The 17,176-nt window shown below is 41.4% G+C and overlaps 1 protein-coding gene across 1 annotated transcript in view; it reads right to left on the bottom strand.

The window, feature by feature from the left end:
• The window catches only part of DCX (doublecortin), a 72,103-nt gene that overhangs the window by 6,571 nt on the left and 48,356 nt on the right, over positions 1-17,176 (bottom strand). Inside the window, exons 4-5 of the mRNA XM_010288196.1 lie at positions 9,456-9,558; positions 5,345-5,482 (exon numbers count right to left, since the gene is read on the bottom strand). Coding sequence (XP_010286498.1) covers positions 5,345-5,482; positions 9,456-9,558 — 241 coding nt within the window. The remainder of the gene's footprint in view (positions 1-5,344; positions 5,483-9,455; positions 9,559-17,176) is intronic.

The following is a 17,176-nucleotide window of genomic DNA, read 5'->3' as shown; positions in this document are numbered from 1 at the left end:
CTGTATTTCTCCCCTGAGATTTAGCTCTATCTTTTTGGTTTGACTTCTTATTGGAGTGGTCTGTTAAAAAAATTTTGCCAAACTTCATGCTGACCCTACCCCAGTTAAATCTTATGGACCACAGCAGCAGCACAGAGACTTACCTCCTTATGCCTGGTTTTCCTCTGTCATGTTAGAAGGAATTGGATGGTATACTGCAGGTGTAGTTTAGTCTGGACTTTGTTGCTCTAAGCTATGTCATTAAGCAAAGCTGACTTCATAGAAAGAAAAATAGAGGCTAGAAATAACCACAGAGGCTTTGTAACCCCCAATTCTTTGCTCTAAATTGGGATCAGACATATTTGGGTGATCCCCAATAGAGATCTTATTTTTTAAAAGCACGAAGTCTTACAGGGAATCACAAGCTCCCTAGGAAACCTGCTTCCTAATAATAAGTCATTAAGATGCTTATAACTGAAAAGTGTTCCTAATATCTGATCTATATATCCCTTATTAAAGATTAAACCAATATCCTGTCCTATCCCTGATAAATACACAGGAAAATTGATCCTTATCCTCTTTTTAATACCTCATATGCATTTGAAGAATGTTAAACTGTCCTTTCTCAATCTTCCTTTTTTCTAAGCTGAATCAGTTCATTTTCTTCAACCTTTCTGAACCCTAGGACGAAATGTCTTCTGGATTTTCTCTAGTTTACTTATGTGTTTCTTAGCATATTCAGTCCATACTAAAACACAACAACCTGAGCTCAACTAAGGTCAGATAGAGACACCAATCCTATATGAGATATATATATGGTATATGGGAAACTAGTTCAGCTCTAGTAGCTAACATTTGGGAGACAGAGAAGAGAAAGGCACTTGCATACATTCTTGTAGAGGGAGAAGTAAAATCCTGCTGTATTTTCCTAACCTCACCTTGCTGGAAGCAATATTTTGGGGGAGTTAGGTGGAGGATATAGATGAAAGACTGCATCACAGCTCCAGCACCAAAGAGATGGGAAACTAAAGGATATATTGGAAGCCCAGTGGGAACTGCTGGCAAAGCAGCCAGGGCCTTCCAGTCAAACTGAACCAAGAGGTGAAAACAGCCCCATGATGGAATGGTCAGCACAGTGTCTGGAGGAACAGCTGGATCAAAACATAAATACACTGGCATTGCTGAGAAGGTTGGCGGTTAATGAGAGAAGGAAGATAGATAGAATAGATTCTCCTTGGGAATATAAGGACTGTGGTCTGTTACCATCTGCTTACAGCAGGACACTTCTTCATTCTTCATTCATTCATTTCCATTCATTCATTCATTTAATTTTCAACCATTCATTCATTTAAATGACTGTATGGTAAATAAAGAGATAAAAGTACCGTGCCAAGAAAACAGTGTTTAACATGTTTCTGTGGATTAGCTACCGCATTTTTTTTTAATATCGTTGGAGCTGAAGGGCTCTGGCTGCCTGGAGGGAATTGAGCTTTTCACAGTGAGGCCATGACACATCTAGGCAGGAGGCAAATTACCTCCAGCAGAAGGTAGCAATTCAACCAGTGAACTCGAATCGCTCCAGCTGGGAGCTGGCGCTCTCTATGCGGTTGCACTTCTGTGCACGGCCCTTTGTCCTGACGTTTTTTAACAAAATATTTTGTTTATGTGTTCTTTCTTGCTCCATGTTAATCCATGTTATTTTGGAATGGGAGCTGACCACTTAAGTGGCTCACTACCAGGACTGCTATAACAAGACAGTCAAAGAATACATTACAGTTCACATCTAGTTGGTGATAGGAACTTAGAAGCTGCTTCCTTTTCAGTGCTAGATTTACAGACTTGCTACATATATTTCCTTCTGTATTCTGCTGTTTTTCTTACTCAGACATAGCCCCAGAGACACAGTCAAGAACAAAGCTTTGGGTGCCATCAGGGGAAACTGGACTCCAGCCAGCAGTATGTGCTCTCTACAGGTCCTCCAGAATGCTAATTATACCTGGAATTATGTTTCTCATTGAGAAGCAGATCACTAAATCCATAACCAAAACCAGAAGGAGCAAAGGATATCAAAGATGAACAGGGATTACCTGGCACAGAAGGCAGTTCCCTACATGCAAAGTTTCCAGGCTGACAAATCAACTTAGATGGGGATCTACACAGTCTATGATGATGGCTAACACCATCATCACTAACATCAGGCCACACAGTTGTATTCATTCATCTGTATAACCTGACAGTTTACTGTGGCAGGACTGAATGCGTTAAAGAGCGTGCAGGTTGCTGGAGCAGCCTCTGATCCACTGGAGTGTAGATAGTGACCTTGCTAGAGCATGGCTTGCCTCTGTTGGAAGGTCTGGAGCACATGCTGCAGCCACTCTGCCGCTGGAGATGTCTTTCGTCTCTGGCAATCTGTGAGATAATAGTTTTGCTTTTAGCAACTTCATTCTCCAAGTGCTTTCAGAATACACAAAAAGGCCCAAATAAAGAGCCTCAAAGCTCCTTCCTGTGCATGATTCCATGGGTAGGTTACAGAGCTCTGTATACAGATTGGTTATCGCTGTCTTGGATGATCCATTGGGAAAGAAGGCATGAACAGCTTAAATGATGGACTCAAAGCCACGGAGTGAGTTAGTGGAGGAGACTGGAATAAAACATAAGTCCCCAAGTACCCTAGCCTGTGTGGAGGATACCTGCTGCTTTGAATGAGAAGTGTTTTATTTATGTTGACACACAAAGATCAGAAGCATTCCTACAGTGAATGAGAAGCGGACAGAGAAAGCGGATGCAATGTTTGCATGCTGTCAGCGTTACATCCTCAGAATGAGCACTAGCAAGCTCTGTTGAAGCAGTTTTTTTCTGTTCTCTCTGTGCTATAACAGTGTCTTATTACTTTTGTCCACTGTCTGCTGGCAGCATCGAAGCTCTTGCCAAGGAGTGAGGCACAGTTGTGCATGCACAACCTGCTTTAAGCCTTAGCTGCCTCTGTGGGCAATGCATGCAAACACTGCCCACATGTAAATCCACTGCATTCTTATTTTTGCTGCTGATAAATAACGTGCCATTTTCCCATATGCTTCAACAGGGAAATGGAATAATTAGGATGAGAAATGGAAGAAAATAACATCCTCTTCTGTAATTGCAGTGTGCTTGGAATAAGGAGGGTTCAGACTTCTTTCACTCAAGCAGCGTGAAGATTTACTTCAAAATCTGCATTTACATCAGTGCCCAGATACGTTACAATGGCCTTTGAGACTACAGTGGAAAAAAAATAAAGAAACCTACATGGAAAAGAACTGAAAAGAACGGAAACCAGTAACGTAGAATCAAGGAAACTCCAAGTTCTGACATGACAACCGTAGCAGAGTGAAAGACAGCACAGACAGAAGGTAGAAATAGGGAGGAGATCGAACACATAGCAAAAATATTTATATACTTGAAGTAAAACTGCTTTTAAAACCTTTCACAAATGAAATAAGTGAGAATGCTGGGAAAAAAATGGGTCAGATCATGTTGTATTAATCAGGCTTCATTCAGCATTCCTTGCCTTTTTAATGCAATAACTTCAAAATCTAGCTAAGCCTGTTGATTGTTTATGTAAATATTGACTCTTAAGTAATGTGTAGACCCACTTTCTTGATTACAAATTCAAGGGACAAGAACACAAGATGATATTCTTTTTTTCTCTCTGTCCTGAGAAAACAAGTGTCTTTGATTACCTTTCCAGTGCTGAGGGAGTTCAGTCATTTTTTATTGTCATCAAGCAGGACAGGCTGCCATTTTTTTCTGTATTGAAATCACAGGGAAGTACGAAAGACCCTTGTCTAGATGGATTAAAGAAACCTGATTTGTCCTTCATTACTGGCCTTAATTCCAGGAGCTGGCTATTGTTTGGCATTTCTGGTTATTTTAATCTCCTCCTGAAAGGCTTTACTAACTGTGTTCATCAAACTTCATCAGATGACTCATCATTTTGTTCCTGTGAGTCATTCAATCAGCTAAAATCAGGAGCACAATAGTTGCCATTTCACATTAGACTATATTTCATGCAATAAAGTCTAGTTCTGATGGTAATTAGCACCTGATGCTTATGGAGAAGGTTTAGATGCTATTTCAGAACTCATGCATGAGCTCACTCCCAGATCACTGAACAGGAGTTGTTTGGATTTTTTTTTTTTTGTTTTTCCCTACCATGTATTTCATATTGTAAAAGCTTTTCGGATTATAGCAAGCCTGAGTTTAAGAACAGCAAACACTGGAATCTTGAAGGAAAACTCTATGAATGCAGAGTCACCTTATGGAGGAATAACTTTTTAAAATCACAGAGTCTTGGCATGTGCCAACCAGTTTCACATTGTCTCTTTAACTAGCTGAAGAACATCAAGAGACCGTAAGCAAATTAACTGCTTCCTGGGGAAAATCTTTCTGAATACTGTCAGGAGAATTTTATATCCAGTAATCCAGTACCTAGTGATGGTCAACTGTTGTGTGGTGTTCACATGCAATATGCAATGTGTTACCGTGAAAGTGAAAAGCAATTTCTGTTTTATATCACCTGTGTTAATACTGTGTGTCACTTGAATTTAAACTATGAAATTCTCCTGGAATCCTGAAGCGCTTATATGGTGATTTGGCCATTTCAGTGAAAGGCCATGTCTGGTTCTCTTTTGGAAAAAAGCAGGCAGACAGATGACACACCTAGAGATTCACTCTCTCCATCATGTCTCTAAAAACTATCAATTACCAGAAGTGTGATATTCAGCCCAGCCTTTAATTTACAGGCTCTCCAGGTGTGCTACACCACCAATCCAGTTGCTACTGAAGAGGGAGGGAGACATTTCAAATGGTGCAAGCTGCTGCAGCAAATCAGGATTCCCATTTTCCTTCTCTTCCATTACTGAATGAATGTCTCAGTATCACATCAATAAACCCATCACCAGTTCTCCTCCAATTGCAAGGTCACATTTAAGTAACAATTAGAAAGGGACACTTCTGACCTGTACAATAATTGACATTTGCATTGCACAGGAGGCTATTCTAAATCAGTCTGTATCTATAGGGGACATATGGGAGCACTGTGGGCCTTAATTTCCTGCCTGTGAAATGGAAACGTCTTTTAAAATTTTGTTAGGGCAGGAGGCTGTGAGACTGGGTGGTATGACCTAAAGCCACAACTGCACTTAACCTACCAGACAGTTTCTCTCCTACATTTATAAAGTGGCCCTGTACACTAGTACCAGCTTCTTGTTTTCAAAAAATGCCGAAGTTTCACATGCAAACACCCAAGGTCAGCGTATCCAAAGACACACAATATGGGTTTTTCTCTTGAGCACGGTTAATATTCAGAGACCAGAAAACAATCACTCACCGTCTTGATGGTTACCTGAATCGGCTGGAGACTTGCTCCGGCGCATGGGGGCTGGACTCTTTGCTGAGCTCTTCTGAGGGGTGGGAGATGACTTACTGCCCGTGGCAGTCGCAGGGCTCCCTTTCATCACCCGGCACTCTAAGGAAACAGAAAGCAACCGTGGTTATGTCCCTACCTACTCTTGCTGCCTGTAGACACCAGGTATGAAACACCCATGGGCAACCTAGTGCTTTGTCTCCAAAGAGTTACAGAAAACATCAACAGCAAGGGAAAAGCTGCTATCTCCACATTTGCTCCAGAGCGTAAAGGAGACTTTTTAGTGGAAGGGCAAAAAGAAGAACAGATTTTCTCCTCTAGAAGAGGTGCTGAGACTGTATATCAAGATCAGGCTGGCTTCCTAGCCCGGCCCATCTCCATACCTGTGTTCTACCAAAGATTTTCTGCCCTTCCCCTTGCCTTGGTTCTCACCAACTAGTGAGCACAGTGAAAATGGACAACACTGACTGAGGGGAGAATCAGGCCAAAAAACCAGTTAATTTGCTACAACCCTTCCAGGAAGACCTAGTAATAGGAATGATGAGTGCAATTTATGCAGGTGCAGAAAGCCAGCAAAGAGCTCATGGCATGATGTCTCTAAGTGGCAGATGGGACATCTGACCCAGGAGGCTTTCACCCAGCCTGAATCAACCTCTTCTGTGGTTTCAGCAAGCTGCAACTTTTCAGATGCAGAAGGCAAAGACGACAGAATGGTTTTACAAAACACGTCCTCTATCCTGGCCACTCATCCCTTTCTGAAAGGTTTGTATAAACAAGTCTAGGAGATTTATGTACTTAAAGACTGAGCAGATGAGAACCTCAACTGTGTTTTCTTAAAAAATAAATAGACCAGGAAGAGTGGAAAATGTAAATGTGATCTACAGTGTCCTGCAGAAGGGAACTGAAATACTAACAAACCTCTGTGTGTCCCAGGACTTCAGGCATGCCAGATCTTCAAAATCAGGATTTATTTACACTAAGAGCTAACAAAAAAAGCACTTTCCACCCCTCAAGTTATTAACTTAACCCAGTTAAGAAGAAGGCAATAAAAAGAGGATTTCCTTTTTGTCAAATGCTAACTGGTCTCACCTCATTTCCTACAACAGATTATCCTCACCAAGATGTGAAAAACAGGTCTTTTATACAGGCGTGAATTAGATGTTCCACATACAGACAGTATTTTATGGAAAAGTTCAGCTCAGCATGCAGGGCCTGGACTGAGAACTCCCTTGACTAGATTCTCTAATGGGAATCAACTAAGGTAGCACATAGCAGATAAATAATTGCTCAACAAAAACCAAGTTGTCTGACCTAAGTGTATGTGTTACTTATTTACATCAGTATATCTATGAAAATGTAATTGCCTTAAATTTTCCCCCAGGCTTTTCTCAGTTTCAGACAGTCAAGAGTCAGTCTCTTCTTCCAGATGGTTTGCAAGAAAGTTTGCTGTTGGGTCATGCGGTACAAGAATATCGAGAGAGGATGCCCTGTGCTCCAGGGATACTGCATGGTGATAATTAAACCTACCTCCTGCTTAAATGGATTTTGGAAACTGTAAATCAGGGGTAGAAAAAGTTGTGTGTGGTTTTTTTTCAAAGGTACTTGACTTCTCACAGATGATGCCACAGAAGGGCTTGTAGGACTCCAGTACTGATATAACCCCAATTTTTTATACATGAAGAGCAGTAATGACTGGGGAGGGGGAGGTGTGGAAGTTAGACTATTCCTCCTGGATACTAAAGAATATAGAGTTTGATAAGACACTGTGAAATAGCCACTAGGGAGAGTGTGCTCCTGATGTTAACCAGTCAAGCCAAAACATGAGGAAAAATCATCCTCAGTCACTGCAGAAGTAACATCTTTCAAGGCTCTTGCCCATGGTTATTTAACAAAAACAGCGCAACAGTTCTATCTGAGAGCACAGTTCATTTGCCCAGCCATAGGCACCAAACGCTATGTGAGATACACTGAAGTACAGGGTCTCGTGGTGCCCCTGTGTGATATCAGAAACCAAGGGGGTCTCAAAGGGTGTCAGATATTTGTGTTTAGTCACGTGAATTAATCCCTAAAAAAAAAAAAAATCTAAAAAGTGAAAATACTTTATGTTGTGTCTTTTCAAGTGCTTTCAAATTTATTTTCTTCCCAGGGGAGTAACTCCTTCAAAAGAAACTCAGCTTTTCATTTTCCAGCACAGAAAGGCTGACTCGGAGGAGTTCCTCCAGCTCAGTCCTTGGCAGATGTCGGTACACCAAATGCAATCACCGAGCGTTTGCACATCCTGAAACAAGGTTATAAAGGTGGAAACGTGACTGTGCTGACATCAGGGTAAACAGGCCTCTTAACATTATGGGGGGTGACATTTCTGTGGGCTAATGCTGAAACCAGTGGGTACGAATGAGACAGAGCAACATCATCTGGAAGGTGCTCAGCAACAGGGATTATAGGGCAGAAGCTGCGGAGAGCAGTCAGGAGGAAAAAGATGACATAATCCTCTCTCATGCTATTTCTCATTTTGTTTCCTGATGTCCTGCCAGAATGAACATAATAACCAGCAATCCAAGTGCATGTCATCCAAATAGGCAAGAAAAAGTACCCCATGACAGAGGAGATTTTAATAAGTGACATTCTTCTGCAAGAACCTCAGGACTCACAGTTCTTGCAACATCTGACTCATAACAAGGAAGGATGATGGGTGGATAATGGGAAAACGCTGCTGGCTAATAGCTCCTCATCTGCTTCTTGAGAGGTGCAGGGCACCGCTACTGCCCTGAAAATACCACTGAGAGCTGCAGTTACTTGGTGCCTTCCCAATAGCAGGCTTGACTTATTTTTGTAAGAGAAATCCAAGCTGGAAAAATCAGTAGTAACCGGGAGTGTAGGCAGAGAGCTGGACTTCCCATCAAATTGTTCTGTTAGGATTGCATCCAAACTGTTTTACAGTGTGGAACTCCCCATGGAGCTGACTCAACTGCCCAGTGTTAAAAAAAATAGGAAGCTCAGGTTACAGATTGCTTCCCCAGTCTGACACAGGCTTTATTCTCTGTCTGCAAACTTTCAGCTGAACCTTGGAAACTTTCTTTGAATTACCCAAGACCACCAAATGGGTTCATCTGGAGTACACAGGTCAGAAGTACCAGCATCAAATAAGATCAGGCTTGCAAAGGAGTGATAAAAATACAGTGAAGATTAGAGGCTGCTGGACTTACTGGTATACAGCAGAAGTCCTCTTTGGTCTTCAATGCTGAGCCAGTTTGTAGCATATAAGACCTCATGGGGCTCCTGTTCCTTATACAGGATACCTAGAGCTTTGGGAAATGAGCCTGATGTTTGGAGACCACATTTTCTTCTAGTTTAAATGGTCAAAGTTACATTAATTTACCCTTGCTGCGCTCACTGGCACCAGCAGACAGCCTGCGCTGTTGGGTGTATACGGTTGCCAGGTGGGGTAGGTGGCAACTCCTACAAGCAAGCTTTATGTATTCTGTGAAATCAAAGATTTCATGGCTTAATTGATCACAGAGACTCGCCTATTACAGATCTGTGCTTGCAGTTGTAACAGGGACAAATAATGGTGCGGTCCCAGTCCCTCGTCAAAAAGCTAATTACCACCCTGCTTTTTGAACCAGCAGAAGAAAGCAATGGAGGGATTGATTTTTCTTTTAACTTTGCTTGTTCCCAATTTTTAATATTCACATGTGTACGTAAGGACAAGAGTGATGGGCAGTGTGTGTGCTTATGTGTGCTTCAAACAAAAAAGTAGAGATTTAGTACTCAAAAAAAAAAGTATCTATCTGGCTGCAACTGGATAAAATTGAAAGGATATACACGACCAGATTTTGCAGTAAATGTCAAATGGTGGTACAGTGTAGGAGTCCACCTGTTCTGACTTGCGCTACCTCATCAGTATTTGCTTGCTTATAATATCCCGCTGGCTGTACATCACAAAAGGATGTTAAATTCCATGTACTAGGTCTTAAAAAACAAAACAAACATGCAGCATTATTATCTCATAGAAGCAACTGAATGGAAATCAAATAAAAACACAAACTGGAGAGCAGTGTGTGTTTGATGTTACCGCTTTCATCCAGAGAAAAGTCATCCTGTGCATAGCGGAATTTTTCTGGACCACAGGCAATAAACACATCATCATCCCCAAAGAAATCGTGGAGACAGGTCACCTACAGAGAAAGCAAAGTCATTAATTTTATTTTTAATTGGCAACATTCTGATGTGGCTTAGTTTTAATTTAAACAGGAGGGAGCTGCCTCTTCGCTGTTCCCCCTGTCCCATGCTAATTCAGTCCTGCTTCCCGGAAGCCTGGTGCACAACACACAATTTCTCTGGGCAAGTCAAGCGTAAAAGTGTAATTAAAAAGAGAGAAAAAAAAATCCCAACTACCCTGCAAATTCTGTAAGGTATGGCATTTCCAACCCATTCAGGAGCTGACAGAATACATTCGTTACCCTAATGAATGACACAGGCCTTCCTGAGCTGCTTCTAAAGTAAAAAACAGGGATGCCCCCCATGCCAGGTTGGTAGGCAAGGCTGTGACACCACTGCCCATGCTGATGAGTATCTTAGTACCAACAGAGCCCAAAATCTCAAAGAACCATTAAGACGGCAAAGAGCTGCTGGGCACAGCACAGGTGCAGAAAGGTGACTCTTGCTGAGCAGGCAGTCTTGGTGAGAGGTTTTAAAGCCAAAAGATTTATCTGTGCCATTGAGGGAGAAGCCCAAAGGATCATCGGACACGCTTCCTACCCAAGCATCATTTAAATCCAGATTTACTCCAGATGTTGTCTCTCCTTCTCCCTGCTTTTGCCACCCAGATATGGGATGATAAAGCACTGTTCCTCACTGCAGAGCTGCCCATCCTACAGAAGGCCGAGTGGTGGGGAAGGTGGTTACCAAGTGGGAAGGGCACAAACCGAGGAGGGGACAGTGTGCGGCAGCTGTGGGTGTGGGAGCTCTGCCCCAGAACAGCCCTGTGGGAAAAGCAATAACTTTCAGTCACCTAAAACTAAGACCTCTGTCTGGGGACACCACAAGAGCAGGATGTAGAAAGCTATTGGAGATAAACAGAAGACATGGTCATGCTGGCTAACGGCTCTGAATACCTTGCTTCTCTTTTTTTGCCATCCTAAACAGGGAGAAATAATATCCTGTAGTACCTGTAGCTCCAGACCCATGCCTTGCCTTGCAGCATCAAATAGAAGCAAAGCAGAAGATGTGGGAGCTGCAGATCCACTTATTTCATTGGAGACCTGATAACTGAGAGTTTGGAAATCTGAAAATGCATGGCAGGTGACTGGAAGCATGCTATCAGGAGAAAAGCTTAAAATGCCTTCGCACTGGGAGCTAGCCCCTATATTCAACTGGCAGACATCTGTAACTCTCCCTATTGCTCTACTGGATGATAGACTTGTTGTTTTAACAATATTTTTAACAAAATCAAGACGTGAACAACCAATATTCATCACAAAAAACCCAAGCAAAAAACCTGATTAGGTACAGGAACAAGGAAAATGGAAGAAGTTCTAAAGATTTTGAAAAGCACATCCTAGCGATAAATCTTATTCAAAGGGTGGGCTGACTATTGGGAAACAAGGGCACATCAGGCTTGCATCTTTGTCTTCTGTTCTCCTACTTCTCTGTAATTAGCTGGGAGATGAAATATAGGATGAAACTACCATCTGCCACTTTCCTCCCAGCCGGCTGAGGAATATCATCTCACTGACTGGTGGACAACTCAGCTCTCCATACGGTTAGAGGGTCTTATTTAATTTTTTCCCGTAGTGTGATGTGCATTACAAACTCCCTAGGGATATCTGAGTGACCTGGGACAATAGTGATGCCCATGGTTGGCTCCTACTCTTCTTCTGCAATATAATAATAATACTTGAAGGCATTGTTCCTGGGTTATTATATTTCAGTTTGTTTGAAATAGGACTCAGATTTCTTATGTCATGTTAGGAAATGTTCTTGTGGAGCATGCAAGTACATGGAATAGATATTCTCTAAGCCTCTTGGTTACAGACACGTACTTCATACTTGCATGCTATTGCAACCACATCCTGTCCAATATTGCCATCCTAACGAGAACTGAAGCCACATGAAGATATTCTGGGACATGTTAAGACCTCTTGTTCTGCTCCAGCTCACTTTCAGATGGAGCATGCTGCAGGAGGTACAGCCTCTCAATCCTGTCTCCTGCCATCTGGCATTAAATATTGACAAATGAAAGGATGTACAGGTTTTGCTCTGACTGAAAAAAGACTGTGGCTACAGTCTCATTAGATCTCTCCTGTCCAGGTCCCAGCCCAGATGGGCGTGGGAGACAGTAAGACACCAAGTCCAGCAGACTCCTACTGTCTGCTGAGGACATTTATGGCTTTGCTCATTTTAGTGGGAATATCAAGAAGGACTGAAAAGCAACACATTCCTACAGAAAGTGTCTCCACTAACCGTTAGCACTTCAAGGAGGTAATACCTTTGTACCTGCAGGTACTTAGGGGCAGGAGACCTTAGTACCACGTGCCTTCCTCTCTACCACTTGTGCAAGGGGTGGGCCAGCAAAGCTGAGAGCACTGCTGTGCATCTTTTGTACCAGCCAGGACAGTATTGCTGGTGACTGTTCAGCATCCACTTTTCTAGGTGCTGCAGTGTGAATAATTAGCCATTCAGATCTTCACACAGTTACAGTTGTGGTAATTTACACAGTTACCAGTGAAATAATTGATGGGATTACACAGCAACAGCAAGATAACTATGCCAGTGGTAACTCCACTGGAACCAGTGGTAATCACACAGTAACTGATGATAATGCTATTGTGTTATCTCCACAGACCTAAAAATCTGAATCATCTCAGTGCAACAACTAGTTGAAAATGTGCACATCGTTGCTCTTTGGAGAGATCCATAAATACCCAGACTTGTGAGCAGTATCTAGTAGAAAATTGCCTTTTATTCAGGCTCCTGGCAAGTTGATGGGTGCTTTTCTGAAGCAAAGAAAGATGATGCTCTGCCATCTCCAGAAAATGCTTTGAAAACTCACATGAAGTGGAAAGTAACACTGTTATTTTGAAGAGGAGAAAAATACCACTGAGAAAATGTTGGAAGGCCCAACTTCAAAGCCATTGTGTAGCTACTCAAGAGGCAAGTGTTCAGCACAGCACCTGCCTGTAAGGGCTAGAGGGACAACAAAGTACCTCTATCCAATTGACTTTGTCTAGAACTTCAACCTGAGCTCCTGACATCTCAGCCACTACTGACTAAGCACCTTGTCAGGAGGAGAAAAAATGTTCGTCTGCAAACACACCAGAGTGGAACACCTCCAGCATCAACCAGCCATACATCTGAGCACCCAGGTGAGCTCAGGGTAAACATGCTTTTTTTAAAGTTCCATTTTTTCAGGAGACTATTCCAAGCAACCGCAAGATTGGCACTGACATCTAAATGGAGGTACCAGGTTGACAGCTGATGCCCAGTGTTCTGGCATGTCTGGGCACTGGAGTCTTTACAGAGGGTAGATGCATTGCAAGGGACTGGAGAGAGCACTGGAGGTAACTGTGGGGAAACTTGCTGTAGACAGAGCTGAATTTCCGTATCTACTGATCCATTTGAGCTGGACTGTGAAAAGTTAATTTCAAGCTCTAATAAACCAACTATAAAGAAGGCTTTTGGATATCTTAATAAGGCTCAGTATTTCACACTGGTTAATATAATGTATAATTAAAGCACTGCCTAAGAGTGCCAGCTCTGGTTAAGATGCCAAACATTAGTGAAAGGCTTGCTTTTCACATCAGCATGATTTTCAAAATGGAGCAAGCTGAAATCTGCTATGGCTTTGATCAAAGCTAGAATTTTCTTTGCAAACTTCAGTGAATTCCAATTTCTGTTTGCCTAAAATTACGTTGAAAATAGTTAACATGTTACCTATAGAGAATTCTCCCACAGAAAAGATGACATTTCAAACCAGCACTTGGTATTACAGTCCTCCCCCTGCGGATGCATGGCACTGATTCATTTGCAAATAATTGTGTTTGGCTCAATACACAAGTTCCCATTTGAATGCTAAGTACTATCCCTATACCTTGGAAAAGATTTATGGGTTGCTTAGCTCACCCTTCAGTATAGAAAGCACTGCGCAGTTAAACCTGGTGCAAATCTAGATCACAACATAAGGGTTTAAAAATTTTCCAGACTTTTAGATTAAATCAGAAAGAACCCACAGGTGCTTTTATTTTCTCCAGGTCATAAGTCAAAGTGTATATTTTGTTCTTGAACGCCCACAACCACCTCAAACAAAAAGAAAGTCCAGGCGACGAAGAAAGCCTTCAGATCCAGGGTCCAAACATGATGGAAAACTACCAGCATGCACAAGGATAGAAACCTGATTACATGCCAAGCAGAGGTACTTGCAATTCACTTTGCTGCATTCTTGTCCCTTCAGATAGTAGGTTATTATGTGTATTTTATAATTATGAACAGCTGGCTGGATGAGTACTGGAGGCTGGTAGAGAAATTAGATAATCTACTTGTTGAGCTCCTAATATTCAGGAAAAAATTAACTTCTGCATTTGCTTTATTTATTCCCTTTTGTTCCCTGCTGTAACTTCTACTATTAAGAACTCACCACAACATGGTAGAAAAGAGAGCCAAAAACCAACCCCACTTTCATTAAACAGTGCAAAACATTGCAAAATTCAGAAAATAACAGGTGTCACATATTATGCAGTTTTAGCTATGTTGCTTATGTTCACCACATGTGTGGTATTTTTTATTCACCTTTTGTTTATTAAACTTAAATCCTTGATCATTACTGTATGGCTCTGAAATATGCCCCATATGTATTGCTGTCTACATAAAGTCGCTGATGTAAACTTCCTTTGTGAAAACATGCGACTTAAATGCTGGATCTTAGAGCACCAGGGCCAGCTTGCCTAAGTGGTGCATAGAAAAAGGAACACCACCAGGAGAAAGCCCTAGACATGCTCATCGCTGAAGGACACGAAGCTAATGAGGACACAAGCCGGGGAGCGGGACGATGGGCTGCTCTGCTGGGATAGCTGGGTCAACACCTTATTAGCCAGTATGGAATATTTCAGGCTTGTTCTTGACAAACAAGGCCAAACTTCTACCCTGTATTAATAGTTTTAGGGTTTTTTAGTGACTTCAGAATAACCTTATAAGTCTTCTTATCTCCATTCTTCAAAAGTCTTTTTTCTCATGTTTTCTTATTTTTTTTTAAAAAAGTTTACTCTAATCTACTATTCTAATTATATCCAATAATTTATCTGGAATGCCCTGAAAACCATGAAAGAAAGTTCACATCGACAAAAATTTACCCCAGCTGATAACCTGAAAATCATTGTTTTTAAATGCTGCATTTTGCTCTTAGCTATAAATTTATTAGAGCACAAGACAAAAACCAATAGTAGCCTGCTAGTGCAAAGACCTATGCTGCTACCTGAAAGTGGTGATTTTGTTGGTGACTGTTATCATGCACCCTTAGCAATGACACTGGAAACCATCAAATAAGTAAGACTTTGTCTTTTTCCATTTTTAAGTCTACAAACTTCATTATTTATAACAAGAATTAAACTTGTGTATATAATTACAGTAGACAGGATAAATTGCATTGATTTCCAAGATATATGTCCATGCATTTGCTTAAAGGAGGATAATATTTTATTTGTAATTCAGGATTAAAAAGACAATATTGACTTAAAAAGAATCATACTGCATGAAATGTTTTTCCTCCAATTCCTATAGCTTAAGCAATTCCAATGAAGGAAGTTAAACCTTCATACTCCAGTCGATGAGACACAAATTTATTCCTTACAAAGTAATTATTTCTAATGGATTTAATGGTAACATTTTTCTCTGTGTCAGGGTTTGTTTTTTAAAAAACTTTGTAATATCTATTATGAAAGAAATAGAAGTTGGTACAGATTAACAGAGATTTTAGGGAGTACAAAACTGTTTCAAGTTCCTTAGGTTTTCATTAAGCACAGCTTCTTTTCTCATTAAGTGAAATCCTTCTCTGCCTGTATTAGAAAAACCTTCCCTGAGAGGACAGTATAGCTAGGATTTCTGAGAGGGGATTTCTGCAGTGACAGTCCATTAGTGTCTGCTGCAGCAGTTTTAATTGCAGAAAGGAAAAACACAGCCTTCTTGTTCTTTTTAATACTTGTAGAACTAAGCATTTTTCAAGATTTTGACAAAATGGAGTTTGCCTCAAGCATCTCCCTGCACGTGAGCTCCCAGTTTGCTGAAATACCTGTGATGCTACAGATGTTCTGCATTCACCCGGAAAAGGAGCCGTTAAATAAGCAGGATCTATACCTGCACAGCTGTGAATCACTGGCTATTTCTACCATCCTCCAGGAGGCAGCAGCAGTATTTAAAAATTGTAAATCATTAATAAATAAAACAAGTGAAAAGAATTAGGAGTCGAGATGAAGACTTAAGCCTTAGTCTGAAGCACCTACCAGCAGCTTTGAGAGGGTGTTAGGATTAACCAGCTCCTTTTCTTCCCTTTCATAATCTGCAGAATGACAGAGTTCGCTGTGTCTTCATGGCGAATGACTTGCCCTCACTGTCACTCTCTACAAGTATGAAGATCATCACAGCAGTAACAAAGGTTCCAGCCACATTTCGCTTGCATTTGCTGCTGGATGGAGCTCTTGCAGCTCCTTCGGCTGCCACTTTAGTAGGAGACCCCCAGTAGCCCGGACTGGCCATCGCTGTTTGCCAAGATGACAGAGCATGTCTCTGGCATACATCACCAGGAGGGTTAACTGAACTGTCTTTTCACCTTTCTGGGAAATGTCTTTATCAGAGGTTCCTATTTTTAGCTGATGGAGCCAGCTGAGGCTGAATGATAAATGATCAGACACTGTAGCTAGTGATTATTCAGAACAGTGATTTATGTACGTAGTCCTGCTTCCAGACTTTCCATCTCTTCCTTATGTCATGGAATGAAGAAAAAACTCTGCCTAAATGGCCAGCAGAGGTCTGGCAAAGGAGATTTGGAATAATATCACCGCAGGTTGTCTTCCATCTTGGGGACTGTCATCTTTAACCAACTGCTTGACTCTGCGCAAGTCTTAGGATAATTGAGGGCCAGTGCAAAGCTCTTTCCTCTGCTCCTCTCTCCCTTAGTCATAATGACTTTGTTCACTGTTCTCTCTGTAATATCCCTCCTCTTTAAGAATTTAGACAGAACAGAAGGTGATACCAGTACATCGGTAGCTTCAAACTGTTCCCTAAGTTTCTGCAGATCTAACAGTTATGCTCAAAGAAAAGAGATGTCCATTTGGTTTCTTCAAATCATCATACTTTTTCAGCTTGTAGGCTTCCAGAGTTCAGAACAGAGGAAAAATTGGCTTCAGAAACAGCTTCCTTTAAGACCAAAAAGACCATAGAAGACAATTTGCATGCCATACACGTATAAAGCCTATCAGGAGCAGAACTGAATTAAGACATCCTCTTATTCTCTCAGTTGCTTTGATAAATGCTATAAAATTGAACACATCTGACCATCTGTTAGCTAAAGACAATTAACATATTTTAGATGCCTGCTCATGTCCTTTCTTTTTCAGCACTAGGTGCTAGATGGAGCGAAGGAAGTCAGACTAGCAGCTAGACAGGCAGAGAGTTAACAGAGCTGCAAATGTAACTAAAATCTGTTTAAACTCAAACCAGAAATCCAATGGACTTACTTATACTCCAAGAACTGTACCCCAAGTCAAATTGGCAGTGGTGTGTTTATTTCAGGTCTGAGAAGCCCAA

The sequence above is a fragment of the Phaethon lepturus genome, unplaced genomic scaffold (assembly GCF_000687285.1).
Source record: "Phaethon lepturus isolate BGI_N335 unplaced genomic scaffold, ASM68728v1 scaffold19465, whole genome shotgun sequence".
In the NCBI taxonomy this organism is placed as follows: domain Eukaryota; kingdom Metazoa; phylum Chordata; class Aves; order Phaethontiformes; family Phaethontidae; genus Phaethon; species Phaethon lepturus.
This window is presented reverse-complemented; position numbering and strand designations above follow the sequence as displayed.